This window comes from Trachemys scripta, chromosome 11 (genome assembly GCF_013100865.1).
Source record: "Trachemys scripta elegans isolate TJP31775 chromosome 11, CAS_Tse_1.0, whole genome shotgun sequence".
Taxonomy (NCBI): Eukaryota; Metazoa; Chordata; order Testudines; family Emydidae; genus Trachemys; species Trachemys scripta.
Genome location: NC_048308.1, coordinates 16,635,646 through 16,663,645, shown reverse-complemented (window position 1 = coordinate 16,663,645; position 28,000 = coordinate 16,635,646). Strand labels below are relative to the sequence as shown.

At 42.4% G+C, this 28,000-nt stretch overlaps 1 protein-coding gene across 6 annotated transcripts in view; it reads right to left on the bottom strand.

Moving 5' to 3' along the window:
* CCNT2 (cyclin T2) overlaps positions 1 to 28,000 on the bottom strand; it is a 44,997-nt gene that overhangs the window by 2,948 nt on the left and 14,049 nt on the right. For all 6 annotated transcript variants that reach the window (XM_034785221.1, XM_034785222.1, XM_034785223.1 and 3 more), the window contains 6 exons: positions 24,788 to 24,916; positions 23,527 to 23,587; positions 22,367 to 22,429; positions 9,192 to 9,237; positions 7,690 to 7,853; positions 88 to 158 (listed from right to left, as the gene is read on the bottom strand). In XM_034785221.1, the coding sequence (XP_034641112.1) occupies positions 88 to 158; positions 7,690 to 7,853; positions 9,192 to 9,237; positions 22,367 to 22,429; positions 23,527 to 23,587; positions 24,788 to 24,916 (534 nt within the window). The remainder of the gene's footprint in view (positions 1 to 87; positions 159 to 7,689; positions 7,854 to 9,191; positions 9,238 to 22,366; positions 22,430 to 23,526; positions 23,588 to 24,787; positions 24,917 to 28,000) is intronic.

Sequence of the window (28,000 nt, the reverse complement as noted above, 5' to 3'; positions counted from 1 at the left end):
GGGAAAAGTTCAGGAAGTTGACAATCTTACTTTTAGGTTTGTGGCAGTTATGTCCCATGGCAAATTACTTAGGCAACAAGTTCTTACCCTCCAATTACGAATCCTCTTCAGTCTGCTAGGCGTTTTCTCTAATATTTGCAGAAACTCGTGTGTGAGCTCTGGTGAAAAAAAACCAAAAGCCTCTTTTCACACTTGAATCAGTAATGGAATCTCTGGTTTTGTCTACTCAGTCAGATAGTAGAGGCAAGCCATGGTGTACATTTACAGAACCCCAGCTTGCCACACAGTAACTGGCTGTGTGGACCCTGCTACTGCTGTACATCAAAATACACTAGAGAACTTACCCTCTTGCATCTTTTCAGTAATAGCGTACAACCTTAAATCTTAAACCTTAAAACCTTAGTTTAGTTTAAAATTTAGTTTGAAGGGGCTGAGCATTTTATAAGCCAAGCAGTTTAAAATCTAAAAGCTTACCCAGATCTAAACCTTATCTTAACAAGCTTGGTCAGAAAAGCTGCACTAGTGACTCATAGCCACTGTGGAAGCAGAGTAAATCATTCATTAGTGATACCCCAAGGGCTATAACTATCCCACCTTGCAGGGTCCTAGAGTCTGGGCTCCAGCGCGAGCCGGAAGCCTACACTGTAATTAAAAAGCCCCGCAGCGGGTGTCTAACTGCAGTGTAGACATACCCTTAGAGGCCAGGACAGAAGTAATCAATAATAGGTATGAAGGGGTGTAGTCTAGTATGTGCGGGGAGGAAGTTACTTTGAGAGGCCTCCTGGGAGAGCCCCCTCTTGAACAGAAAGCCGGTGACAGAGAGTAAACACAGGAACTGAGTGAACCGCCAAGGCCAGGGGAGTTTGGCTGTAGAGAAAGTTTGGCAGGGAAGGAGTCCAAGAGATTTAATAAATAGAAAGTCACCAAGTTCAAGAAAACTCACAAAATAAAGAAAACTCAATACACCTAACAAACATATCCTAAACTTAGGCAACACTAAGCCACTCCAAGAGTAAAAATGCAGGCAGAAAACCAGCAGAAGGGTGGCAGCTACCCATATTATCGCACTAAGTGCAACATGTATTCCCACCTGCCTCGTGGACAGGTGGCATACGTGTGCATGCAATGCAAGCTACTCATGGCCCTGAGACAGAGTGGCTGAACTGGATGAGCAAAGAGAGAGACAGAGCTATACAGAGGAGACTTTCAGGGACATGGTGGAGTAGTCCTACCTCCTGTCCGACAGCCCCAGTGCTGTTAAGGAGGATGAAAGTCTCAGGGCATGAGACCATCACACTAGAGCAGAGGGAAATGATCTCATAGTTGGGACCCACCTTTCAGATGATGGCATGATATTCTCTTGCATTGAGGATATCCCTCCGATGTCAGGGAGCCAAGTTACTAGGAAGAGATAGGCAATAGTAATGGGGGACTTGATTATTAGAAATGTAGATAGTTGGGTTTGTGATGATTCAGAGAACTGCATGGTGAATTGCCTTCTGAGTGCAAAGGTAGCAGATCTCACGAAACATCATTCTAGATAGTCTCAGAGGTAGTGCTGAGAGGAGCCGGTGGTACATGTAAGTATCAAAATGACATAGGAAAAGGTTGGAGAGAGGTCTTGGAGGCCAAGTTTAGTCAGCTAGGTAAGAGATTGAAGTCCAGGACCTCCATGGTAGCATTCACTGAAATGCTTCCAGTTCCAATCACAGGGCAGTAAGGCAAGCAGAACTGCAAGGTCTCAGTGCATAGATCAGACAATGGTACAGGGAAGCGGGATTTACATTTATTAGGAGCTGGGGAACTTTTGGGGAAGGATTGGCCTATAAAGAAAGGATGGGCTCCACATTAACCAAAATGGAACCAGACTAGTGGCATGTAAAATTGAAAAAGTTGTAGTGGATTGTTTAAACTGGGGAAAACCTGATAGGGGTGGAGGAGTACATGGTTCAGGTGCAGACATCCCTTCGAGGGAACTTTATTTTAGTATAGAGGACAGGAAAGAAGTTGGTAAAATACAGGTAAGATGTAGTGAGGAACAGGCAAATGTAGGAGTCCCATTTAAATATAACACACGAAGGCAAGCAACTGAATATTGACAAAATGTACAAGTGCTCATATACAAATGCTAGAAGTCTAAATACTAAAATGGGTGAACTACAGTATCTGGGATTAAAGGAGGATATTGGTAAAATAGGCATCACAGAAACTTGGTAGGAAGAGAATAATCAATAGGACATGTTAATACCAGGGTATAAGATATACAGGAATAACAGCGTAGGTCACGTTGCTGGGGGACTGGCATTATACGTTAAACAAATCAGAGTCAAATAAGGTAAAAATCTTAAACAAAACTGTACCACAGAATCACTATGGATAGAAATTGAATGCCTAGGGGAAAAAAAGTAGTACAGAAGTAGGAATATACACTGACCACCTAACCAGGATGGTAACAGTGAATGTGAAATGCTAAGGGAGGTTTAGAGAGGCTACAAAACCAGAAAGCACAATAATAATGGGTGAATTCAGCTATCCCTATACTGACTGGGTAAGTGTCACCTCATGGCATGATGCAGAAATAAAATTTCTAGACACCATAAAAGACTGCTTCTTGGAACAGTTAGTTCTGAAAACCACTAGGAGAGAGGCAATTCTTGATTTAGTCCAAAGTGAAGGACGGGTACTGGTCCAAGAGATAACTAGAGCTCAACCACTTGGTAATAGGGACCAAAATGTACACCTCTACCCTGATATGATGCAACCCAATATAACACGAATTTGGATATAACGCGGTAAAGCAGTGCTCCAGGGGGGGCAGGACTGCGCACTCCGGCGGATCAAAGCAAGTTCGATATAAGACGGTTTCACCTATAACACGGTAAGATTTTTTGGCTCCCAAGGACGGCGTTATATCGGGGTACAGGTGTAATTAAATGCAACAGGGAGGGGAGGAGAAATAATACTAAAAAGCCCACCTCGGTAAAATGTAACTTTAAAAAGGGAACTACATAAAAATGAGGATGCTCGTTAGATGAAAATTAAAAGGAATCATCAAAAGGGCTAAATACCTGCAAGCAGCATGTGAGCTATTTAAAAACCATCATAATGGAAGCTCAGATGAGATGTATATACCAAATCAGGAAAGACATTAAAAGGTCCAAAAGAATGCCACCACAGCTCAAGAGCAGAGTACTGGGGGCCAATAGAAGCAAAAAGGCATCCTTTAAAATTTGGATGACAAGCCCTAATAAAGATAATAGGAAGGAGCACAAACTCTGGCAGGTTAAGTATAAGAAGACAGGCCCAGAAAGAATTTGAGAAGCAATTTACTAAAAATGCAAGAAATTCTTTTTAAGAACATCAGAAACAGGAAGCCTGCCAAACAGGCAAAGGGGCCACTAGACAACAAAGGCGTTAAAGGAGCACTCAAGGAAGACAAGGCCATTGTAGAAAAACAAAATTAATTCTTTGCATTCGTCTTCACTGAAAAGGGGGGGGGGGGAGAGGGAAGAAGGGGAGAGAAGATACCCACAAAGTTATTCTTCTTGGGTGACAAGTACAGTCCCACATTGATGTGTCAATAGAAGAGGTTTTAGAACAAATTGATAATTATACTGTAATAAAATCACCAGGACCAGATGGTATTCACTCAAGAGTTCTGAAAGAACTCATATATGAAACTGCAGAACTACTAACTGTGGTTTGTAACCTATTGCTGAAATCAGCCTTTATACCAGATGACTGGAAGATAGCTAACATAACACTGATTTTTAATAGGGCCTTAGAGGCGTTCTTGGCAATTCTCTACAAGCTGGTGAACCTAATTTCAGTACAAGATAAATTGATAGAAACAATACTAAAGAACAGAATTATCAGACACATATAAACATAGTATGCTGGAGAAAAGTCAACGTGGCTTTTGTAAAGGGAAATCATGCCCCACCAATATATTAGAATTCTTTGACCGTATCAAGAAGCGTGTTGATAAGGGTGATCTAGCTAGTGTACTTGGATTTTCAGAAAGCCCCTGGCAAGGGGTCTCTTTCAGGAAGCCCCTGGCAAGGGGTCTCATCAAAGGCTCTTAAAGAAACTAAGCAGTCATAGAATAAGAGGAAGATCCTCTCATGGATCAGTAACTGGCTAAAAGATAGGAAATGAAGGGTAGGAATAAATGGTAAGTTTTCACACTGGAGAGAGGTAAACAGAAGGGTCCTCCAAGAATCTGCACTGGGACCTGTGTCATTCAACATAGTTATTAATGAAATGGGAATGAACAATGAAGTGGCAAAGTTTGCAGGTGATAATTATCTTCAATAATTTTGTAAGTCCAAAGCTGTAATTTTGTAAGTCCAAAGTCCAATACGAAGAGTTATAGGGGAATCTCACAAAACTGGTGACGGAGGAACAAAATGAAATTCAATGTTGATAAGCACAAAGTAATGCATATTAGAAAAAAATAATCCCAACTATACATATATAATGGTGGGTTCTAAATTAGCTGATACCTCTCAAGAAAAATTTGGTGTCATTGTGGATAGTTTCTGAAAACTTCAGCTCAATGTGCAGCAGTGGACAAAAAGGCTAACAATGTTAGGAGCTGTTAGGAAAGGGATACAAAATAAGACAAGAAAATTTTACCTTGCCACTACATAAATCCATGGTGCTCCCATACCTGGAATACTGTGTTCAGTTCTGGTCACCCCATCTCAGAAAGGATTAGTAGAATTGGACTAGGTTCTAAGAAGTGCAACACGGAGGATCAAGGGGATAGAACAGCTTCCATATGAGCAGACTAAAAAGATTAGGGTTGTTCAGCTTAGAAAAGAGATGACAAAGGGGGGATATGATAGATGTCTATTAGATCATAAATTGTGTGGAAAAAGTGTAGTGAGAAGTTTTTACCCTTTCCCACAATAGACAAACCAAGGGTCACTCAAAGAAATTAATAGGCAGCAGCTTTAATACAAACAAGATGAAGTAATTTTTCTCACAACACACAATTAACGTGTGGAACTCATTGACTTGGGATGTTGTATAACTGGCTTCAAAAAAGAACTAAATAAGTTCATGCAGGATACATCCATCAATGGCTATTAGGAATGCAATCCCATGCTCAAGATGCCCCATAACCTCTAACTACCAGAAAATGGGAATAGAAGATGGGGTCGATCACTCAAAAATTGCCCTGTTCTGTACACTCTCCCAGATGTTATGGTACTGGTCACTGTCAGAGACAGGATTCTGGGTTAGGTGGACCACCAGTATGATCCAGTGTAGCAGCTCTTATGTTCTTTATCTTTGCAGTACTAGGAGCTGAACAAAATTGACTTACATATTTTAATCAGAAAATTTGTTTGAACTATGCTGTACGCAGTTTTGAGGGTCCTAAAGAAGCAGCATAATTGGGAAAGACTTTTACTGTTTCTAACTTCTTGGTATCCAGATCTAAAGTGGCACACACATTACAAAAAGCAGCTTGGGATGTTTGGGAATTGTTGTCCGAACAAATCAAAAGTTCTCCAAGAGGTCTGTTCATAAATATAATTCCAAAAAGGCCTGCACAAAAAGCAGCCCTTTAAAACACTGGGTATCTGTCACTCTGAAGGCAGATATTTTAAAAAATTCAGTGAGTTTCCAGCATGAAACTTGTATCAGGGCGTTGTAAAAGTCAATTCCTACTATCTGATCTCTGGGTTCAGCTTCTTCAGGGACAATTGAATGAAGGTCTTTAACGTAACACAAACCATTTGACCCTTTGAAAATCTGCAGATCACTTGAGCTTCTTGATCAATTCCTCCAGTGTTGCTTCTGCAAAATTTTGTGCCATGTTAGAAAGTGGGAAAGGTCTTTTCAATTAAGATATCCATGAAGCAACTAAGGCCTCTGTATCCTTTGACACTGCAAAGGGACTACTACTACCTACTAAAATTTAACATTTTTAAGTACCTGAAAATACATGTTGAGTCAAGAGGCAGCTTTAGATTTCAGAGTGGAATCCCAAAGAGCCAAGTCCTCAATAGGCCTTGCAAAATAAGTGCAAACTAATCTCCCCAGGAGCTTTATGCCGCTAAGCCCCGTGATCTGCTCAGCCCATTACACACACCTTTTATACCCTCTTTTCCTACATTTGCTCTGATTGGCATGCTGCTGCTCCAGGGATAGAACCAAGCTTGAGTGAGGAATGAGAGATGTCTTGGGCACATAGATCTGTGGTACAGCCTAGCAGATCTTTTCAGTCTAATTACTGATATCCACCCAGAATAAAAAGCAAAAAACCAAATACATTTACTAAATAAACAGTAAAATTATGCTGATATTTTAATTTTTATCTGTAGACTACAGAGAAAATTCCACTGAGATGAATAGAGGCAGACAACCTTGCGGTTTTATGATGCCTCACTGATTCTGTGGATAGTGCTGCATCCGTTCATATTCTCTTCGCTTGATGGAATTGTTTTTTAAAATGAAAAACTTGTGACACAGAAATGAAAGAAACAGCAGGTCAAAAGAAGCCTTTGTGGGTCATATCCAAGTCATGGGTTGTACGGCACAGCTCTACACCAGAGATTTTTGATTTTTCTTTACAAGACATCTCCTAGCACCTCTGATTAGTATATAGATTTGCAAATGCTAGACAGCATTTATTACTGCACTGCAATAGTGCTTAGGGATATCAATCACAGACCAGAGCCTCATTGTGCTAGACACAAATAAAGGGATAGATTATAAACTCTTTGGGGCAGGGACTAAGTCTAAATCAAGTGATGACAGATGGAAACAAGACAAGAGCAGCATAAGGTAACAGAGACACAAAACTGGTCATCATGAACAGTAAAACACACACACACTTTGGTAAATATCTAGACCATTTAATTTTCTGTTAGCAGAAAAAGTTTATTACTCTTTCTGATAAAATCCATTAAATAGATATTCCATGGTACTAACATTAAGGTTCCATGGGCTATGCTAGATTCATTCCTATTGCACAAAATTGGCTTTAATATGGTTGATCCTATTTCAATCTTATAATCTTAAAGAAATTATCTTTAGTGGTGGTTAATAATGTGGGTGGAAATGAAGCAAATTGCCATCTTAAGGCAGCACATTCTATGAGAACTTCAGTTTTTCAGTATGATTATTTAAAATCCCACTTCAGCAAACAATTTAAGCCTGTGTTGAACTTGCAACCCCCAAAAGGTGAGGCTATCATGGCTTTTAAGCCATCCTTGGATCCTCTTGGGCTCCAGAAGCCCCCAGCCTAATTTAGACAGCCCTGAGAGCATGTTTGAGTTATGGTAGCCTCCCCAGGCTGTCCTATGAGCAGTACTATTGCATGTGAAGGCCCTGCCCTTAGCACGGTCCACATGCCAAGTCTTGCTAGGGAGTCCTCAGAGGGGGCAGCCTTATGGCCATCTTCCAATTCCTGTGCCACGAGAATTCTCCCACAGCTGATATGGGGCTCATTTTGTCCCTTTACTCTGCTCTGGCCCTTTTTTCTGGCCTACATGGTCACAGCAGGGGTGAGGATCTCATCTATAAAGTCAATGTTATTTAAGCATGAGCTCAAGGGCTTCCCTTACCCAGGACCTAGAGTAGTTGGAGGTGAGTTAAATGTTAGCTGAAACAATAGCAGAACTACAAGAACAAGGTCACAACATTTAAAAGAAATCAAAAGGCAATACTACTTACCATCTAGCAATTCCAAAGTAACTGAAGGATCAACATATTCCCACCAATGCTTTCCATCCGTCGATACAGGAATCTCCCAATTGGACCACTTGCATGCCAAATGAATGCACACACATGCTATCACTGTGGGTTTGTACTGAAGACAGAAGGTAGTAAGGTGCAGGCTGTTGCAGAGAATTCAAACATGTAAAATAAAAAACCCAAACAAGTCAACCACTAAGATATAGCATAAGGTTTTGTATCAAACAGATATTAAACATTAAATCATGTAACATGCTTCTGATTAAATTCTGAAATTATTTTACAACCTTGAGAAAATGCAGGTCATTTATCTGTAAAGAGTAAATTTAATTTGCTCTTAACAAGAGTAAAAATAAAAATATAGTAACCCTCAGCTCTTTCTATTGGCATTTTACTTTTTACTTATTTTTAAAGAGAGGGCCAAAAATTCAACATAACATGGTTGACAAAATTTCAGCCACAGTGAAATCACTAATACAGCTCATTACTGAGACTGCATATCAAACTAGTAGCTGTGGATGCCCAATAGTTTCCTAGAGGTTGAGAGAATCACTTCTGTGACATGAGTAGTCTTCATTAGGCCCAGGTTTGGGATAAAAATCTCCTCTCATTTCAATTTCCCAGCTGGCAGTAGCAAAAGTATGCTGGTTTAGATTCAGTGATTCTAACAGCTTTTGTAAACAAAACTCTTCAAAACAAGAAACTATCCCATAATAAAGGGACCACCAAAAATGGTTAGGGTCCTCCCAAACAAACGTTACATATACAAACTTGGATTTTAACAAAATCATGTACTAGGATTACATTAAATTCAAATTAATTTTGCAAAGAAGAACACATGGAAGACTTTTAGATCTACTCCCAAACTTCATCCTTCTGCACTAGAATAGCCGGATACATTTACTAGTCTGCATTTGGATAACCAATTTTAATTTCACATAAATACTAAGATTTTTAAAAACGCATGTTAAAAACAAACACTGCTTCTGGAAGGACAAACATTGCTTAGACTAATTCTAGTCTACCTGGAAAGAAGATTAGGTAATTTTAAGAGTTTTTAGGCTGACTGCAGTTTCATAAAATTAGGATTGGATCAATGTATTTAAATTAAGAAAAAATTGCCATTAACTACAAGTGTAAACTAGAAATAGCTTTGTACTTACCAAGATGCTCGACTTTCTAGGTTAAGTTTATCTCTTTGTAATCTTTAGCTGCTATTCAGGCTACCAGTTTTAGACTTATGCACTCACAAATCGAGAAAAAGTCATCAGAAAGCACCACTACACTTCTCATTGTGCATTTAACCCCTTTTGTGCCACAAGGCCCTTGTACAATACACCGCACTGCAAACAGAAAGGTACCACCACTGTAGATGGCCCAGTTTTCTGTTGCAACAAGGGTAGGACACATGGAGGGGGCCCTGCAGTAAAGGAAGCTATAGTGTGCTACAACAGTGCAACAAAGAGGTTCAGGATAACAACCTGTTGGTAGCCATGAAATAGGATGTCTGTGCCAAATCCTTGCTTGCTGTAACAAAAAGAAAATAGAAGAAAAATTAGCAATCTACACTAAGCGTTGGCTTCATTCCAAAATTAAAATGTTTTTAACCTCAAAATGAATGATATGTAGAACACTAATTAGCTGCCTTTAAAAGTATCTTATGTAAATCTGAGGACAGGTTTACTCAGCCTCACTGAGCTACACTTGGAGATAGGCAAGTCATTCAGTTCATCAACCTTCCCTCTACTGTACACAGAATGTTGATCCTTCTGCCTCTTGAACAGTCTTCATCTGAGCCACAAAATGAGGGAAGTCTCCCTTTCATCTCCCTAGCCCTCCCAAATTTAAGAGTGTGGGTGGAGGGGAGGCTCTCTTACCTTCCACCCCAATTCTAGTGCTTGCCAGCCTGCCTCCCTACTTTAGTTCTAGATGGTTCCTTACCACAACCCTCCCCACAGCTAGGTCTCTCTCAGCGGGACAGTCCAATAGAGAGCCAGCTGCACTATAGCTCAGGCCAGAGACTAGTGCTCTTCTCCAGCCCAAGGAACACAGAGCAGTTGAGAAAACTCAATGACCATACATCAGTAACCCATAATTATCCCAGAAAGTCCTAGAACAGAGCTAGTTCCCAAACTAGACAGTTTAAGAATTACATTAGCTCGTGTGCACTTATACACCTTCTTTAATCAAAATGTAATGCTCATAAGTATGGAACAAAACATTTGATATCAGAAGCTTCAATGTAGATTTTAACAAATTTATAACTCATTAAAAAAGGTCATCAAGTTCAAGTCTTCAACATCCCAAAGACTGATTATGACGTCCCTGGGGCCTAACAGCCACCAAATTTCTGGCCCTTATCTGCCAAACCCCCAAGGTCCTCACTCAAATAAGAGCACTTACTCTTAAAATGTGTAAGATGGAATGTCTGGGCACAATGAGCTTAATTGAAGATTGAATGCAGCCTTCATTGAATTTTCTTACTTTGATACTACCACTTGAAATCAGTGCTATCTGGAGAAAATGTACTGTTGGATCTTATGTCAAAGGGAGCATTGTCACAAACCTCTATTCTTTTATTTTAAGGAGTTTGTCTGAAAAAGAAAAATTGTAGCAGTAGCTTTCAAATTTAGCAATCTGGGAAGCTTTTCAAACCAACATTTTATCAAAATCCAATTGAATTCTGTTTCCCATTACTGCTGATAATAAAGATACAAATGTGTAAACCAGCCTTATGCCTTTTGCTAGGGCTGGGCAATGCCATAATCCATTGTTGATGACATCAGTGAATCTGACAGAATTGGTAAGAGAATAGGACATGTTTCCCCACATATATTTTGCTAATCCACAATGATAGAAAATAAACTGACATTTGATGGAATTGTACTACATATTTAGCTTTTTCAATCTATGGTAGTAGTTCCGTACCAAACTTATTTTCTCAAAATTAAACTTCTTTGGTAGCTTTTCCCAAAAAGACACAGGAAAGCATATTCAGGGCTCTACTACTTAAAAAAAAAAAAAAAAAAAAAAAAAAATGGACACTTTCATAAGGAAACATAACTGAAAACAGAAAGGTTAAACAAGACTGCAGTTTGTTACATATTTTGTCAATGTACAGAATAAGCCATCTTCACAGATTTCTACACAATACTGCAACTTTGCTAAAGGATATTTGAGTTAAAGAAAGATGAAATACCACAAATTCATCAATATGACTTTATATTAAAGAAAGAGTGGGCTGCCAAAAGCTACCAGTGTTAACAAATAGGATAGTTATCAAATATGGAATTGTTATTTAAAATTATGTAAAACAAAACTGTTTAAATTGAACAGCAAGAAACTAAGGGAAAAAAAATCACAATTTGAAAATTATACATTTCAGCCTCAATTGAAGTCCACATAAATGGGATGCTTGCACTCACAGCATTACACAGACTTTTGTAACTAAGATTTCAAATTTATTCTATTTACATACTTTTGTGTAATCAAATGAAGATTACCAAAGACCAGGATACAGGTATTTTAGCTCAAAACACCAAAGCCACAACAGGGAAAGACTGTCCAAGGTATTCATCTAAACTTTTTAAACAAGGACAATGTTTTAACGCAGCTTAGTGAGATCTTACTAAAGCAAAGAAACCTAGTTAAAGGCTTGTACTCCACCCTTAACTAACTCTTTAGAGCTGATCAGGGATTATTTGAGAAATGTGCCAAAAAAGCAGAAGGCATGTCAACAAAGCAATGACCTTGTCTAAAGTATAAAAGTCATAGCAAATCAAGAGATCATGATAGTTTACTACTCATCTGTCTGATGGCAGATAAATACGACTTCCAGCCAAGAATATGTTTCCTATCATTCTTTATCACTCAGGGGCAGAGCTGTCTAACTTAATCCTTTGTTGCACAACCAACCATGAAAGACTGGCTTGGATACTTGATGTAAGTAACCAAACCCTTAAGGCAGGACGTGGTACAATTAATCTACCTTCCAAGAGTCTGGGGTCTTCCATAAATCCCTGGCAGGATTAGATTACTGAATCAATTGTTAATGGGCACAGCAACCCTGCCCACCTGATGTGGTTCCCAATGTTCAGTCTATGAGCCTTCTCCTGAAGACAAGTCAGTTGAAGGTGCAGTGCTTCTGGGGAGATCTTATAAGTATTTAATTATAGTCTCAGAAAATTTCAGTGTGCTGATCCCCTTAAGAGCAGGTGCCACCAGCCTGCTTGTTAGTAGGACTCAGGCATTTATGGTCAGACATTTAGGGAACTTATGGCCCCAGAGAGAGCACAACCTCCTGGGACAATCAGGGTATAAGAGCTACCTAGACTCACTGCAAGAAGGATTACTTAGAGAGTAGAAGCTGGGTAGGGAAGCTCTCCTGGTATCCCAAGGAGAGGAAGATACCCAAACAATCCCTGGAAAAAGATGGGCGAGTCTGCATTTAAGAATGAAGAGCTATTAGAATCCTCTGGCCAAAGGGAAAAGATCAAACAGACCCTAGGAAGCGGACTGTGTTAATGAACACCTGATATATAGGGGAAAGACTAGAAGAAGCCCGGGTACAAGAGTTAAGGTTTGTGAATAGTCTTGTCTGATTCCCAAAAAGACTATTAGCCCTTTGAAAGAAGACTGTAGAAACCTGAGGTAAAAGTTCAGAATGGGAGGGTTTCCTCTACTAATGACAGGATATAACTTATTTAAAATCTTCCCACCTCACATAACAGCAGCTGAATTGTCTTGGTCTTGACATCCTCTGGAAAAGATATATATTTGTATCTGCCTCCTCTTCTACAGGGTCACTTTCTCTGTCAGATTCAACCACAGTTGAGCAGATTATACTGGTGGTTTGGAAGGCTTACAGACTTTGACTGTGCAGTTTTCACATTAGTACAGTAAGGACAATGGCTATCCCAAGATACCTGGCAATGAAGGTAAAACAGTGGCAGGTTTCCCACAAGGCAGCAAGATCAAAGCAAAGTCCCCGGTTCCCAATGTTCATTTTCAGGAGAATCATATGTCCCAGTGTAGATGCAGGGTTAATTGGTGAGGGGCTTCTGCTCAGGTGCATCAAGAAAGGTCCCCGAGATGGGGATGAGTGCACCAACTCCCACCCCTTCAAGTTAATCAGAACTAAACTCTGAACACCAGATTGGATTGGCACCAAGAACTGAAGGGCCGAGGTGGTAGTCTCAGCAATAGGAAAGAGGATTATTTTCTCACCTCTGATCTCTCAGCTAGCACAGGAGCCAGTAACTTAATTTTTGCCACTACGAACATGAATTTCCCTATCAACACCAGACTCTCCTTGGAATGGGAACTTCCTTCTGCCAGGTATTACAGATACACTGTCTCCAGACTTCATAGGCAATTGTGGTCCTGTCTCCTCTTTCTTGTCAGTCTCTTACCACTGATGAAGAATATGTGGATCAGTCTGATGTCCCCCATCTTCCAGAATGTCCATACCTTCTTAGCCCCAGACTTAGACATTCTAAGGTTGGATCTTCAAAGATTCACAGATTTAGAGAGTTTAAAGTCATAAGGCACCATTAGATCATCTTATCTGGGCTTCTGCACATTAAATTTCACCCAGTTATCCTTGTATTGAGCCCAATCACTTACTGTTTGGCTAAAGTATATCTTTCAGAAATGCATCCACTCTTGATCTGAAGACTTCAAGAGATGGCAAATCCACCACTTCCCTTGGCAATTTGTTCCAGTGGTTAACCACCCTCATGACTAAAACTCAGTGCCTAATTCTACTTTTAATTTGTTTGGCTTCAGCTTCCAGCCACTGGTTCTTCTTATGCCTTTATCCACTAAATTCAAAAGCTCTTTAGTGTTTGGGTATTTTCTCCCCAAAGAAGGAAGCTCAGGGCCTCCATCAGCATGGATAAGATTTGAAACTCCATTCTTGAATGGGCAGCTTGTAAATGTAAGGCAGATGTGGCAGGGACTGGGTAAAGTCCCCTTCACCCAAGCATCGGAAAACAAGTACGAGTCTGAGATAGGAAATTTGTTGTTACAAGACAGGCATTTCTTAAACCTTTTTTTTTTTTTTTTTTTTGCTGAATCTGCCGTCTTTAGTGAGGCACGTTATTAGAAATCAAGTTTTAGGCAAAACAGAAGTTTTTCTTCGAGTGCTTGTTCGATTCCAATCAGGTGTGTGCGCGCACACGTGCACGATGGCCAGAAGATTTTTCCCTTAGCAGCAGCTGTCAGGTTGGCCTTGACACCCCCTGGAGGCGCACCGTTATGGCACCTAATATATAGCCCTGCCGACCCGCCACCCCTTCAGTTCCTTCTTACCGCCAGTGACAGTGGTTGGAACTTCCTTTGGCTCTTGCTCAGCAAGTTTCTTCATTATTCCGTGTATATAGTTAGTTGTTGTTAGTACTCCAGTTAAAGTTTAATACAGTATAGTAGTTGGGGTCCCCCGTCACTCCGGCCCCGGCACTGTGGCATGCTGCGGTCCCCGGATTTAAGAACTGCATGGCTTGCATCAAGCACATGCCTAAAAGTGATCTGCACTCGTCGTGTCTTAGGTGCCTGGGGGAGACCCATCAGAAAGATCATTGAAAGATCTGTCCTGAGTTCCGCCGAGAACAATTAAAGAACGGGAACAGAGGCTGAAGGTGATCCTCATGGAGGCAGCCTTGTGCCCCCATTCTGACCCGGGCTCAAGAGGCCCAATCCCTCCGGCGGAGCGCCTCGGAAGGACTCCTCCAAGAATGCTTGGCACCGCCACGGCTCCTCACAAGGCCCATCTGATCATAGGCACCGCTCCCATTTGCCAGTGTTTCAAAAGAAGAAAAAGCCAGACGACCGTTCTCCTCCGACTAAACCTCAAGAAGTGCGACCCCAGGTGGCCACTCCTCGGTGCCTCCTTCCAGGACTGTGTCGACTCCTGTCCAGGTGAGGCAGTTGAGTCCGGCCCCACCTCCATCTCCGGCGCCTACGCAGCAGCTTCAGCTCCCGTCCACAATGGAAGCGTACCAGGCCGCCAGAGATCTCCTCCACTTGACGGCACCGTTCTTGCCTGCCAGGGAGGATCCCTCAGCGCAGACGGAGCCCCATCCTCCAGTGCATTCTAAGGGAAAGCCTGCTATGATGTCGAGGCGCTCCCCTTCGCCTTGTCCATTGGCACCTGCACGCTCCGACAGACAGCCTTCTCACTCCCTGAGCTCTTGACGTTTGAGGCACCGAGGATTGGCCCCTCCATGGTCTTCAGTGTCTGAGACCTCAGAGTCAAGGCCTGACTCCTATCGCTCAAGTAGGAGCAGAAGCCATAGAGCAAGGTCGGGCAGAGACAGAAGGGAGCATCAGGCGTGGCCTCCGCAGTGGCAGAACCCGCCTCAGTGGCCCTTCTAGACTCCCTGGGCTTATCACTAGGGCCTGGGAGGAACCCAACGCCCATGCTCAGCAATGTCTTCAGTCGCCTCCACCACTTTTGTGCCCCCTTCCGCTGTGCATACGCACCCGACACCAACGGTCCTGACGTCTTTCCCTCCGGCACCGTCGTCAACTCCAGCACCGTTCTCGGCTCCGACTTTGGCATTGGCCTTTGCGATGGCGACACACCCATCTCCCATGCCTGCACCGTTGTCGACCTTGATGCAGGCACTTACAGCCCAGGTGCCAATGTCGGCACCTGGCCCCCGGACCCCAGCGGCTCCTCTGAGCGTGCCGATGCAGCTCCCTACTGCAAGACTGATGCTGACGTTGGCTACGACACGTACAGCTCTGGCATCAGCACCACCTACTCCAACGCTGCCCCGGGAGTCACGTGACCCATCCGGGGCAGACAGCAGGGAGCTTCCACCAATGGTGCACACTTCCTCCTCCTCGTCACCGGACGAAGCGTTGGTAGGGACGTCCATAGCTCCTGCGTTAGAGGACAGAGTTCTACAGTAGTTGCTCTGCAGGGCTGCCCAAGGTTTGGGCATCAAGGCTGAGGAGGTGATTGAGGACAGATCCCATGGTGGACATCTTAGCACCCTCAGGGCCTTCATAGGTAGTGTTACCCCTCATAAAGACAGTGGTGGACACCACCAAGACTCTATGGCAGATGCCGGCATCCCGGCCACCCACTGCCAAATGCAATGAGCGCCGGTATCTCATCCCCTCCAGAGACTTTGAGCATCTCTACTCCCATCTGCCTCCGGACTCACTGGTTGTCAATGTGGCTAACCGGTGAGAGAGTCAAGGTTCCCAAGGTCCTTCCCCAAAGAATAGGGATGCTAAACGCCTGGACTTCATGGGTAGAAAAAAAATCTACTCCACTGGTGGTTTACAACTCCATATTGCTAACCAGCAGGCCATTGTGAGCAGGTACTCTTATAACACTTGTGCTTCCATGGCTAAGTTCACGGAGCTCATCCCTTCGGACTCTCGATCAGAATTCACCGCCTTGTTGGAAGAAGGGAAATTAGTCTCTCACGCTTCACTGCAGGCAGCCTTAGATGCTGCAGATGCTGCCACAAGAGTCATGGCGACAGGGGTGGCTATGCGGCAGGGGGCCTGGTTGCAAGTCTTCTCTACGAAGTCCAACAAACAATTCAGAACCTCCGGTTTGAGGGTGAGACTCTGTTTTCAGAGAAGACAGACAAACAGCTCCACAACCAAAAAGATTTCCAAGCCAACCTCAGACCCTTGGGCTTGCGTAAACCAGCCTTTTGAAGGTGCGGTCGAGGACGGTGCACCACTCCAGAGACTGGATTCACCCTGCCTTATCTTTTCCTCCTGATTATCCCCTTTCTACCATGCATGGTCCCGTATAACTTCGGACCGCTGGATGTTCTGCACGGTAGAGAGGGGATACTCCATCCAATTCTGTGCCCTCCCGCCCTTCCACCCCCATTCCCTGTCCCTCTTCAGGGACCCTTCTCACAAACAACTTCTCATTCAGGAGGTGCAGTTGCTCCTAGCACTAGGGGCGTTGGAGGAGGTTCCACTGGAACACAGGGGCAAGGGTTTCTATTCCCGCTATTTCCTAATACCGAAGGCCAAAGGCCTATACTGGACCTGAGCGACCTCAACAAGTTTGTGAGGAAACTCAGGTTCCGCATGGTCTCCCTGACCTCCATTATCCCTTCACTGGATCCAGCAGACTGGTATGCTGCCCTCAAGGTGAAGGACATGTATTTTCACATAGCAATCGGGCACAACCACTGAAAATTCCTCAAGTTTGTGGTCAATAGTTCCCATTACCAATTTACTGTCCTCCCTTTTGGCCTATCAGCAGCACCTTGAGTCTTCACCAAGTGCATGGCAGTCATCACTGCCTTTCTGTGGAAACATCAAATACAGGTGTTCCCATACCTCGACGACTGGCTGATCAAAGGCCGATCCAGAGCTCAGGTGGAAGCTCAGGTGGCATTCATCAGAGCCACCTTTGAGAATCTGGGCCTCCTACTGAACGAGAAGAAATCGACTCTGTCCCCGGTCCAGAGGATAGAGTTCATAGGGGAGGTTCTGGACATTCCTCCCACAGGCAAGATTCCAGGCCCTCGACACCATGATCCAGGGACTCAGACCGTTCCCCACCACCACCGCGAGAAATTGTCCCAAACTTCTCAGCCACATGGCGGCCTGTACGTACGTGGCTCGGCACACCGGACTCAGGCTTCGCACGCTTCAGTCGTGGCTTGCATCAGCGTACAGACCTGCCAGAGACAGCTTGGACAGGATCGTGACCCTGCCTTGCCCTATCCTCGACTCACTCCTCTGGTGGAAGGACGCTCAGCAGGTGTGCTCAGGAGTCCCCTTTGCTGCCCCACAACCATCCCTGATGCTAGTGACGGACGCCTTAGACTTGGGGTGGGGAACTCATCTGAGGGAGCACAGGACGCAGGGCCTCTGGTCACAGACAGATCATCTTCATATCAATGTCAGGGAGCTCAGGACGGTATGCCTAGCGCATCAGTCATTCTGCCCGTATCTAGCAGGTCAATGTGCATCGGTCATGGCGGACAATACGACTGCGATGTTCTATATCAATAAACAGGGGGGTGCACGCTCCTCTCCCCTGTGCCAGGAAGCCCTCAGGTTATGGGACTTTTATATAGCGCACGCAGTCGATCTACAGGCATCGTACCTTCCAGGGGTCCAGAATGAGCTGGCGGACCGCCTCAGCAGATCTTTTCACAGCCATGAGCGGTCCCTTCGCCCGGATGTCACATCTTCACTCTTCCAGAGGTGGGGCTGTCCCCTGATCGACCTCTTCACCACGCGACGCAACAGGAAGTGTCAGCAGTTCTGCTCCTTCTAGAATCACAGTCCAGGCTCCACAGCGGACGCGTTCCTCCTCCATTGGGGGCGGGGGGACCGCTTCTATATGCCTTCCCACCCATACTGCTCGTCCACAAGGTCCTGCTCAAGATCTGCAGAGACCAGGCTCAGGTCATTCTCATAGCACGAGCCTGGCCCCGCCAGCATTGGTACAAGTCTCTTCTAGACAGGTCAGTCAGAGCCCTGATTACCCTGCCGCTCTTCCCAGACCTTCTCACACAGGATCACGGGCGGCTCCAGCACCCGAACCTGCAATCGCTGCATCTCACAGCCTGGAGGCTCCCTGGCTGAATACATTTGAGCTCTCCTGTTCAGAACAAATCAGAGAGGTTCTCTTGGGCAGTAGGAAACTCTCCACTAGGGCCACGTACCTAGCCAAATGGAAGAGATTTTCAATCTGGTCAGCTCAGCACGACTTTCCCGTGGCACTAGCCTCAGTGCCCCAGATTTTGGATAACCTTTTCTACCTAAAGCAGGAAGGTCTCTCCTTGTCTTCTATAAGAGTACACCTGGCTGCCATCTTGGCTTTCCACCAGAGAGTACAGGGACGCTCAGTTTTCGCTAACCCCCTGGTCAGTCGCTTCCTGAAGGGCCTCCACAGGTTGTACACGCACGTCCACCAACCAGTTCCTGCTTTGGACCTTAACTTGGTCCTCCCTAGGCTCATGGGGCATCTCTTTGAGCCCCTAGCTCCCTGCTCTACCTCTCCTACAAGGTTGCGTTCCTGGTGGCAATAACTTCAGCCCAGAGGATGTCTGAGCTCAGGGCTCTAACGTCCGAGCCGCCCTACACCGTGTTTTTTCAAGAACAAGGTTCAGCTCAGGTCCCATCCGGCCTTCCTCCCAAAGGTGGTGTCACAGTTCTACCTCAATCAGGACATTTTCCTCCCACGTTTTTACCCCAAGCCTCATGCGAGTAGCAGGGAGCAGAGGCTCCACACTCTCTATGTCCGCAGAGTGCTGGCCTTTTACATCAAAAAGACGAAACCGTTCAGGAAGTTGGTACAGCTCTTTGTCGCAGTAGCAGACAGGATGAAGGGCCAGCCTGTATAGACACAGCGCATTTTATCATGGATTGTAGCCTGCATTACCAAGTGCTACAATCCAGCAGGAATCCCAGCGCCACCGATAGCAGCGCACTCTACAAGGGCGCAAGCTTCATCAACAGCTTTCCTGGCTCAAGTCCCCACCCAGGACATCTGCCGGGCAGTGACGTGGTCATCGTTACACAGTTTCGCCGCACACCATGCAATTACTAGGCAGGCCAGAGATGATGTGGCCTTTGGTAGATCAGTACTCCAGTCAGTGGACAGCTCCGACCCCAGTTACTAAATCTGCTTGGGAGTCACCTGATTGGAATCGACAAGAACAAGCACTCGAAGAAAAAACGGTTACTCACCTTCTCGTAACTTTTGTTCTTCGAGATGTGTTGTTCATGTCCATTCCAATATCCATCCTCCTACCCCTCTGTCGGAGTAGCCGGCAAGAAGGAACTGAAGGGGTGGCGGGTCGGCAGGGCTATATATCAGGCCCCATGAGGGTGTGACTCCAGGAGGCACCCAGGCCGACCCAACAAATGCTGCTAAGGGAAAAATCTTCCAGCCATCGTGCACACATCTGATTGGAATGGACATGAACACCACATCTCGAAAAACTGTTATGAGAAGGTGAGTAACAGTTTTTTTTTGAGGTACCAGAGAATTCTGTCTGGCTGCTCTGGTGGCTGTTGTGGAAGGCAAATGTATGGATAAGCCTCAGCTAACCTTGTGGATCTTCTTCTGCGACTAGAAATTTTTGTCAATGTCCCTCTTTCCCCACCACCCAACAGACAGAGCTTCCTAGGAAGTTATTGGTCTTACTATGGGGTGGACAGCACATCCCCAAAATAGGGATCTGTTTGTACTAACCATACTCTGAAAGGGCTTTCCTGGAGACAGTGCTTCTTAACTAAGAAAAGGTGCTGCCTCTGGCAAATGAAGTTATTATTGTGTCTCTCCCATCCTATCTCATAGAACTGGAAGGGACCCTGAAAGGTCATTGAATCCAGCCCCCTGCCTTCACTAGCAGGACCAAGTCCTGATTTTGCCCCAGATCCCTAAGTGGCCCCCTCAAGGATTGAACTCACAACCCTGGGTTTAGCAGGCTAATGCTCAAACCACTGAGCTATCCCTCCCCCATCCTACCCCTTTAGCACCAAGCATTTGATGCTGACAATAGTTCAATGTTAAACACTCCAGTTTTCAACGTCTAAACTTAGCATTTATCCATCACAGAACACCACACTGTGGTGCCAAGGAATAAACACCAAATTACGTTAAATTGGGATCATGCAATATATCTAGCTCTTAGCACTTTTCATCACTAGATAGATCAAACTACAATCCTACCGTGTCAAACTCATCCTGATTTGGTTAGTATAATTCATATTCATCTAGTCTAGTATGGAGAGACAAGAACAGAATTTCAGGTATAACTGGAGTCTTCACACCTAAACCGTAGTATGATTTAAATGCAGTTTAACAAAATATCCTTACTGTTAAGTGCACACTAGCATTAAACATCAACATGTTCATAAAGAATATTTACACCATCAATACATAGTTTGTTGCTACAGAAAATACATCTGAAAGAAGCAAAGAAATGTAAAGTTTAGCCACCTCACAGAATATACTCTGCTTATAAAGCACACCCCTTACAACCACATGGCACAGACTATACATTGCAACCTTCATTCTGACCCCCTCAATCATCCTTCCGTATACACACACACCATTACCAGATTCCACCCCCAGCCTTGAAACATTAGTAATTTTGAAAGTCTGATGCAATAGCTGACTGTATCAGAAGAGGATAGAAGGGAAGTTTGCAGAAAGGTGGTTAAAGGGCAGAAGTGAAGCTGCTGATTAAGATTTTATTTAACAGCTGCTCACAAAAAACCTCCCCCATTGCAGGATAAAGTAACAGAAAAATGTAGTTCCTGATGTAGATTTCATCTGATGGAGAAGATTGGAGCTAGATACACACAATCAGACTTGCATATGTCCAAGTCATATGCAAGTTTTATTTATGCAAGTAACAACTAAAAATTACCCTAAATGGGTAAAAAAATTCCACACACAAAACCTATCAATTGCACCAGAATCAACTTCCAGCTATTTTTCTATAGACTGACATAAATCTTTTAAGGAGTCTATCATTGAGACACAAGACTGCCAAGGTCAATTTTCAGCCACACGCCAATTTCAAAATAAATTTTAATTTGCAAAAGTCATACCAGTGGCCCCTATTTTTAAAAGAAAAGCAGCTGTGTGCCTTTTTAAAATGCAACCCTAACTACGCAGGTGGTCCCAGACACCTGCACAAGAAGAATAAGTATATTTATAGTAAGTTTATCCAAGTAATTTCTTCCTACACTATGTATAGAAAAACCACTCAAACTCTATATCTTGGTTATTTAGTTCTGAAAATAGACAGGACTATGGAATAATCTCCTGAATTTTTTTTCTTAAAAAGGCTTATAAAGAATAATAGCTTATTATCTACAGCCATGCTAGTGGAAAAAGGTTACATAAGGATGCAATCACTGGTTGAACATAGGTTATTTCATTTCTTGCCAACACTACTCCAATTCAGATAAAACAGCTCTCGGATTATAGGGATATTGTTCTTATTTATAGTATCGTTCACATATCTCTCAAAGTGTCTGCATGTGGCAGACCTCCTATGTACTCTGCCAGTCACTGCTTGCTGATGTGTGCCTTGACAAAGCAGAACTCAACACTGACACAAGATGCTTTTGCATGGATAGAAGAACTTTCTACCAATAAAGTTGCAGATTCAAATTAACTAGCCCTCTAATGTATTTAATTCTACAGCAGATACTATAAGAAAAGCACTTGTTTATGAATGAAATCATGAATTGCCATCCCAAATATCTTTTGGCAGTTCTGGAAAAGGGCAGGAGTAAAGTAATGAGGAATCCCAAAGACTTGCTTCTTCCAAATATAAGTATCAGCCACAGGAGACCACCTATAACTATTACTGTGGCTGTCAGTTGATGGAATGGAAGGAAAGAGTGAGATGATAGGGCCATGGAATGAGAAGTGAAGAGTGACAGAAAAAAAGTAAGGGAGAGAACTAACAATTGGTAGAAACATCATGGAAATCCAATATACTTTTCTGAATTATGCAAACCACTAACATTTAAAGGAGAAATTTTGAGATCTGGCTTTTAGCAACCTGAAACACATCAGTTTAAAGAGTACTCTTTGGGTAACAGAGAACTGGCGGGAAAAGGTGTGCCAATTATATTTACTCACACTGGGGAAGACACTTCATAAATCATTTTATTGAAGATCACTGACCTCTCACTAACTGCGTACATTTCACAACATCTGTATGTGGATGTTCAATGGTAATCTCAAAACCTGAAAAATTAAGAATGTTTCAGAAACTGCAGTACATTTGTATTTGTACAAAAGAAAGATCTACCATGTATCAAACCCCACCCTCTGCAGCCGATGAACATCACAGTTCTCCCCAATGTCAATAAGCCAGATGAGGGAACTAGGATTTGACCCTTACTTCACAATTCTTTTGTACAAATGATATAGAATAAAACCAGAAAAAAATGCGCTTTCTATGGCTTTTATTAAGTTAGGTCTCTTGTTTGCTAATATGAAAAATTCACATATACTTTGCAGCCAAGAAAACGGTTTAAGTTTCAAACCATAAAATGAAATGATTCTGCAAATGGTGATGTCACTAAGAACAATTCTGACCATGTCAACTGCATTACTTTCCCTCTGTTATAAAAACAAAGCATAACAAACAAAAGGGGGCACAGAGTTTGGTATAAAGCTTTTATCATTTGTTTGAAGAAACCTGCAGACTTCAGTGTGGCATGTAACCTTGTGACTAAGTTCATATTTCTCTACTTGGCTCTGGTGATAAATCAAAAATGACACTACAATAGTTTATAAACGTAATTTGAACCCAAAGATTGATTGTATTTAAAAATAACTATCCAATTTCTGAAATGCCAAAAGTTATTAAAAAGATCACTCGCTCTCTGAAATTTTTTTAAAAATAGACTTTATCCACAGCATTACTAGCATTCAATTTTAAGAACATTAGATCAGGTACAATTCTGTAGTCACCTTGCAGCTTCATTTTTCTTCTTATTAAACTGAGTTCTACACAACTATGCACTTAAACAAAAATATTATCATGCATTGATCTGTGTTCAGATATTGGTTTTGGTGCCAAACCTATTTGAAAAGGCACTGCACATTTTAACCTCCCAAAGTGTGGCAACAATAGCTACTTAAGTAATATTTGTTGAACTTAATATAGCCTACATGCTAACAGTGCAAATATTCTTTTCTCAGTTCAAGTAAATTGCAACAGAAAGGGTCTGCTAAAGGCCAATGGTATTGGGGATCCACTGTAATGGATCTACATTCAATTGATTGCATGAAGAGCATATTCTTGTGCAGGCTGGATGCCATTTAAAATAACATACCTAAAGTTTGAAGCATTATTGTTTCAAGTATAACCAGTTCTTGGGCCTGTTGAAGATATGCCTGAAATGTAAAAAAATAAGTTACTGTCAAGACCTACTAGAGAAATTTATTGTACTTACTAAAGTCTCAAATAGAAATGGTATGGGCAACATGTTAAGACCTCCTTTAAGGCTTCAAATTTACTTACCTTTGATTTACTATATCCTGATACACATTTGGCTTCTCAACTTTAAGAACAGTTAACTGCAACTTTTTTGCTATCACAAAGGCAATTAGCCACTCAATGAGCGGTAGCATAAATCAAATCTGTGAGAACTATTTTCGTAACTGAGCATGCAAATAAGTACTGTTTACTACAAGAAAAGCTATGATTGCTGCTGATGGAGAAATTTCCTTTTCCAATACAGTAGAACCTCAGAACTACGAACTGACCAGTCAACCACACACCTCATTTGGAACTAGGAGTATGCAATCATGCAGCACCAGAGACCAAAAAAAAAAAAAAAAAAAAAAGAAAGAAAGAAAGAAAGAAAGAAAGAAAGAAAGAAAGAAAGAAAGAAAAAAAAAGAAAAAAAGGGCAGCAAATATAGTACAGTACTGTGTTAAATGTAAACTACTAAAAAATAAAGGGAAAGTTTCAAAAGGATTTAACAAGGTAAGGAAACTGTTTTTGTGTTTGTTTCGTTTAAATTAAAATGGTTAAAAGCAACATTCTTCTTTATAATGAAGTTTCAAAGCTGTATTAAGACAACGTTCAGTTGTAAACTTTTGAAAGAACAACCATAATGTTTTTTTTTCAGTGACGAACATTCCAGAGTTACAAGCAACCTCCATTCCCAAGGAGTTCGTAACTCTGAGGTTCTACTGTAGCTAAATTGGGAAAAACATTAAAAAATACATAAGGATATAAAAGATACTGTTGTCCTTATGATACGTTAATCAAGATTAACCTGGACACCCATCACAAAAGTTTAATGCATTACATCACAGAAAGTTCTTATTACATGCACAAGTGTCCTATTAAAAAGGGGATTAGAGGCCTTAGTTTGCATGAAATATTAAGTAATTGTGATAGGTCCACTAATGGCTATGCTATTAAGTTACACAACAGATAAATTATTTGATTTAAGCAGAGAAGCGTCTTCTAGAGTTGGCAGATGGCATTAATCCAGTCAAGAACGTAGTACAGCAACTCATCTGAGGTGTCAACTGTATCTTAAGAAGAATTACAATTAGATTTAAAGTATCACTTCCACATACATCACTTTTTGTATCCAGCTGTAGCTCTTGAGGATGAAGACAGGCATGTGCTACTTTGATAACATGTTCGAGTTTTCGTGGCTGTTCTTCCACTTTCGCAGCCAAAAACAATGCAGTAGGAGAGATTATCTGTAAGAGAGGATAATTTTTAGTTAAAAAAAATTTTTTTTTCTAGTGCAAGCAGGATCTAAAGTAACATGTAGGGGGTGAACCGGTAATTGCAAAAAGTATTAGAGAGTCCATACTAGAGATGAGACAATATGCAAGAGTAAAAAATGAAGACAGTTACCCTAGCTGAATTTCAGTATGGTAGAGTTCTCCTACTCAGCTTATAGAGGGGAAAAAATTGTAAGCATTAAACTATATTATGATCAAGAAATGTTTCAGGCCAAATTAATTCTGACAGAGAGCAGACAGATTTTTTTCATCAGATAGTCACCAAACCAAGAAGAGGGGATTCCATTTTAGATTTAGTATTGGTAAGTAGCAAGGACCTCACCGAAGAACTGGTTGCAGAGGAAAACCTTGGTTCAAGCGATTCATGTGCCAAATTCAGTTTAAACTAAATGGAAGGATAAACAAAAATAGTCTGTAATTAGGGTCCTTGATTTTTCAAAAGGGCAAATTTTAATAAATTAGGGCAAGTAGTTAGGGAAGAACAAGGATCTCAATGTGGAAGAGGCTTGGATTTACTTTAAGTCAAAGTTGTAGACACTATTTGAAGCCTGCATCCCAAGCAAGTAGAAAAAATTCGTAGCGAAGGGTTGCAGACCAAACTGGATGAACAAGGATCTCAAACAGGTTATTAAGGGAAAGCAGAAATCTTACAAGGAATGGAAGAAGGGATGGAGAAGCAAGGATAGCTACCTCTTGGAGGTCAGAAAGTTTAGGGAAAATGTGAGAACTGCCAAAAGCTAAGCAGAGTTGAACTATGCAAAGAGAATTAAAACCAATAGTAAAAGGTTTTTTAGCCATATAAATAAAAAGAAAACAAGTAAAGTGGGAAGACTAGAACACTGAGGATAGGCTACTTTTTGCAATTACCAAGCACGGCCCAACACCAAAATGAATACTTCGCCTCAGTTTTTAATAAGGGTAACGAGGCTTAGGTCAAGATAAGGGTGGCTAATGAGTATGAGGATATGGAAGTAGAAAATTACCACATCCGAGATGGAAGTCAAACAAACACCTTAATGGGATCAAATCAGGGGGTCTGGATAATCTCCAGCCATTAAAGGAACCTGCACATGAAATTGCAAGCCCTACAGCAAGGATTTTTAATTAATCCATAAACCTGGGGTCCATACTCTATGACTGGAGCACTGCTAATATACTACCTATTTTTAAGGGGAAAAAAGTGATCTAGGAAACTACAAATCTGTTGGCTGACCTCAATTGTATGAAAGGTCTTGCAACAAATTTTGAAACAGTAGTTAAGAATACAGAGATAAATGGTACTTTGGAAAAAATTGGCAGATTGTGCTAGACCAACCTGATGTCTTTCTTTGAGAAGATAAGTTATTTTCTAGACAAAGGAAATGCAGCAGATCAAATCTACTTGGATTTCAATAAGGCACTGACACATTTCCACATGGAAAATTAGTTAAATTGGAGAAGATGGGGATTAAAATGAGAACTAAAAGGTAGGGAAAGGAACTGAATAAAGGGGAGACTACCACAGGTCATAATGAAAGGTGAACTGTCAGTCTGGAGGGAGGTTACTAGTGGAGCTCATCAGGGATCGGTCTTGGGATCAATATTACTTATTTTCATTAATGACCGTGGCACAAAAAATGCGTGTGCACTAATAAAATCTGTGGATGACAAAGTTAGGAGGTATTGACAACACGGAGGAGGACCAGACTATCATAGAAGAAGATTTGGATGACCTTGAAAACTGAAATAATGGAAATGTGATGAAATGTAATAGTTTAAAGTCATGCACTCAGGAACAAACAAGAATTTCTGTCGATCAGCTGGCGACATATCAGTTGAAAGCAACAGAGGAGGAGAAAGACCTGGATGTATTGGTTGATCACAGGACAACTGAGCCACCAATGTGATGCAGCCATGAAAATGGCTAATGCAATCTTAGGATGAATCAGACGAGGTAATTCCAGTAGAGATGGAGAAGTGTTACTACTATTATGCAAGGCACTGGTGAGACCTCATTTGGAATAGTGTGTGCAATTCTGGTCTCCCAGGTTTAAGAAAGATTAGTTCAACCTGAAACAAGTGCAGAGAAGAGATACTGGGATAATCAGAGGAATGGAGAACCTACCTTACGAGAGGACACTTGTGGAGCAAGACTAACCAAACTAAGGCTGAGGGGAGACATGATTGCTTGCTCTAAATACAACAGAGGGAGGGAGAGGGGTCATCTAAGATAAGGGCAAATGTTGGCACAAGAAAAAAAGATCTAAACTGGCCATCAACAAGTTTGGGCTTGAAATTTGATAAAGATTTCTAACCATCAGAGTAGTAAAGTTCTGAAACAGCCTCCCAAGGGGAGCAATGGGGGGGGGGGGGGAAGAAACCCTAACTGGTTTCAGGACTGAACTTGATAAATTTATGGAGGAAATATGATATGATTATATGGCCTACAACAGCATGTGGCAGCCCTCTGCGACTGCTGGAAGCTAATATCTTCAAGGGCTGGAGATGGGACAGTAGGTGGGGAGGGCTCTGAGTTACTACAATTAATTCTTTCCCAGGTATCTGCCTGGTAGGTCTCACTGACATACTTAGGGTTTAACTGATCACCATATTTGGGGAGAGGAAGGAATTTTTCCCTAGGTCAGATTGGCAGAGACTACTCAGGGCTTTGGAGCTGTGCTCCGGCTCCGCTCCAGCCAAAAACCTGCAGCTCCACTGCTCTGGAGCTGTTCCGTGCTCCATCTCCGGGCTCCGCTCCAAAGCCCTGCTCCGGGTTGTTTTTTTCCCCACCTCCTCTGCAGCACGGGTCACTTGCTAGTTTGAACTACAGTAAATGGTGGATTCTCTGTAACTTGGAGTCTTTAAATCATGATTCAAGGACTTCAGTAACTCGGCCAGAGGTTATGGGTCTATCACAGGAGTGCATGGGCGAAGTTCTGTGCAGGAGGTCAGACTAGATAATCATGATGGTCCCCTTCTGGCAATAAAGTCTATGTGACTATTCACAGGTAAAACAGTTTTCCAGACGCAGGTTAGAATAGGATATTTCTTTTGAAA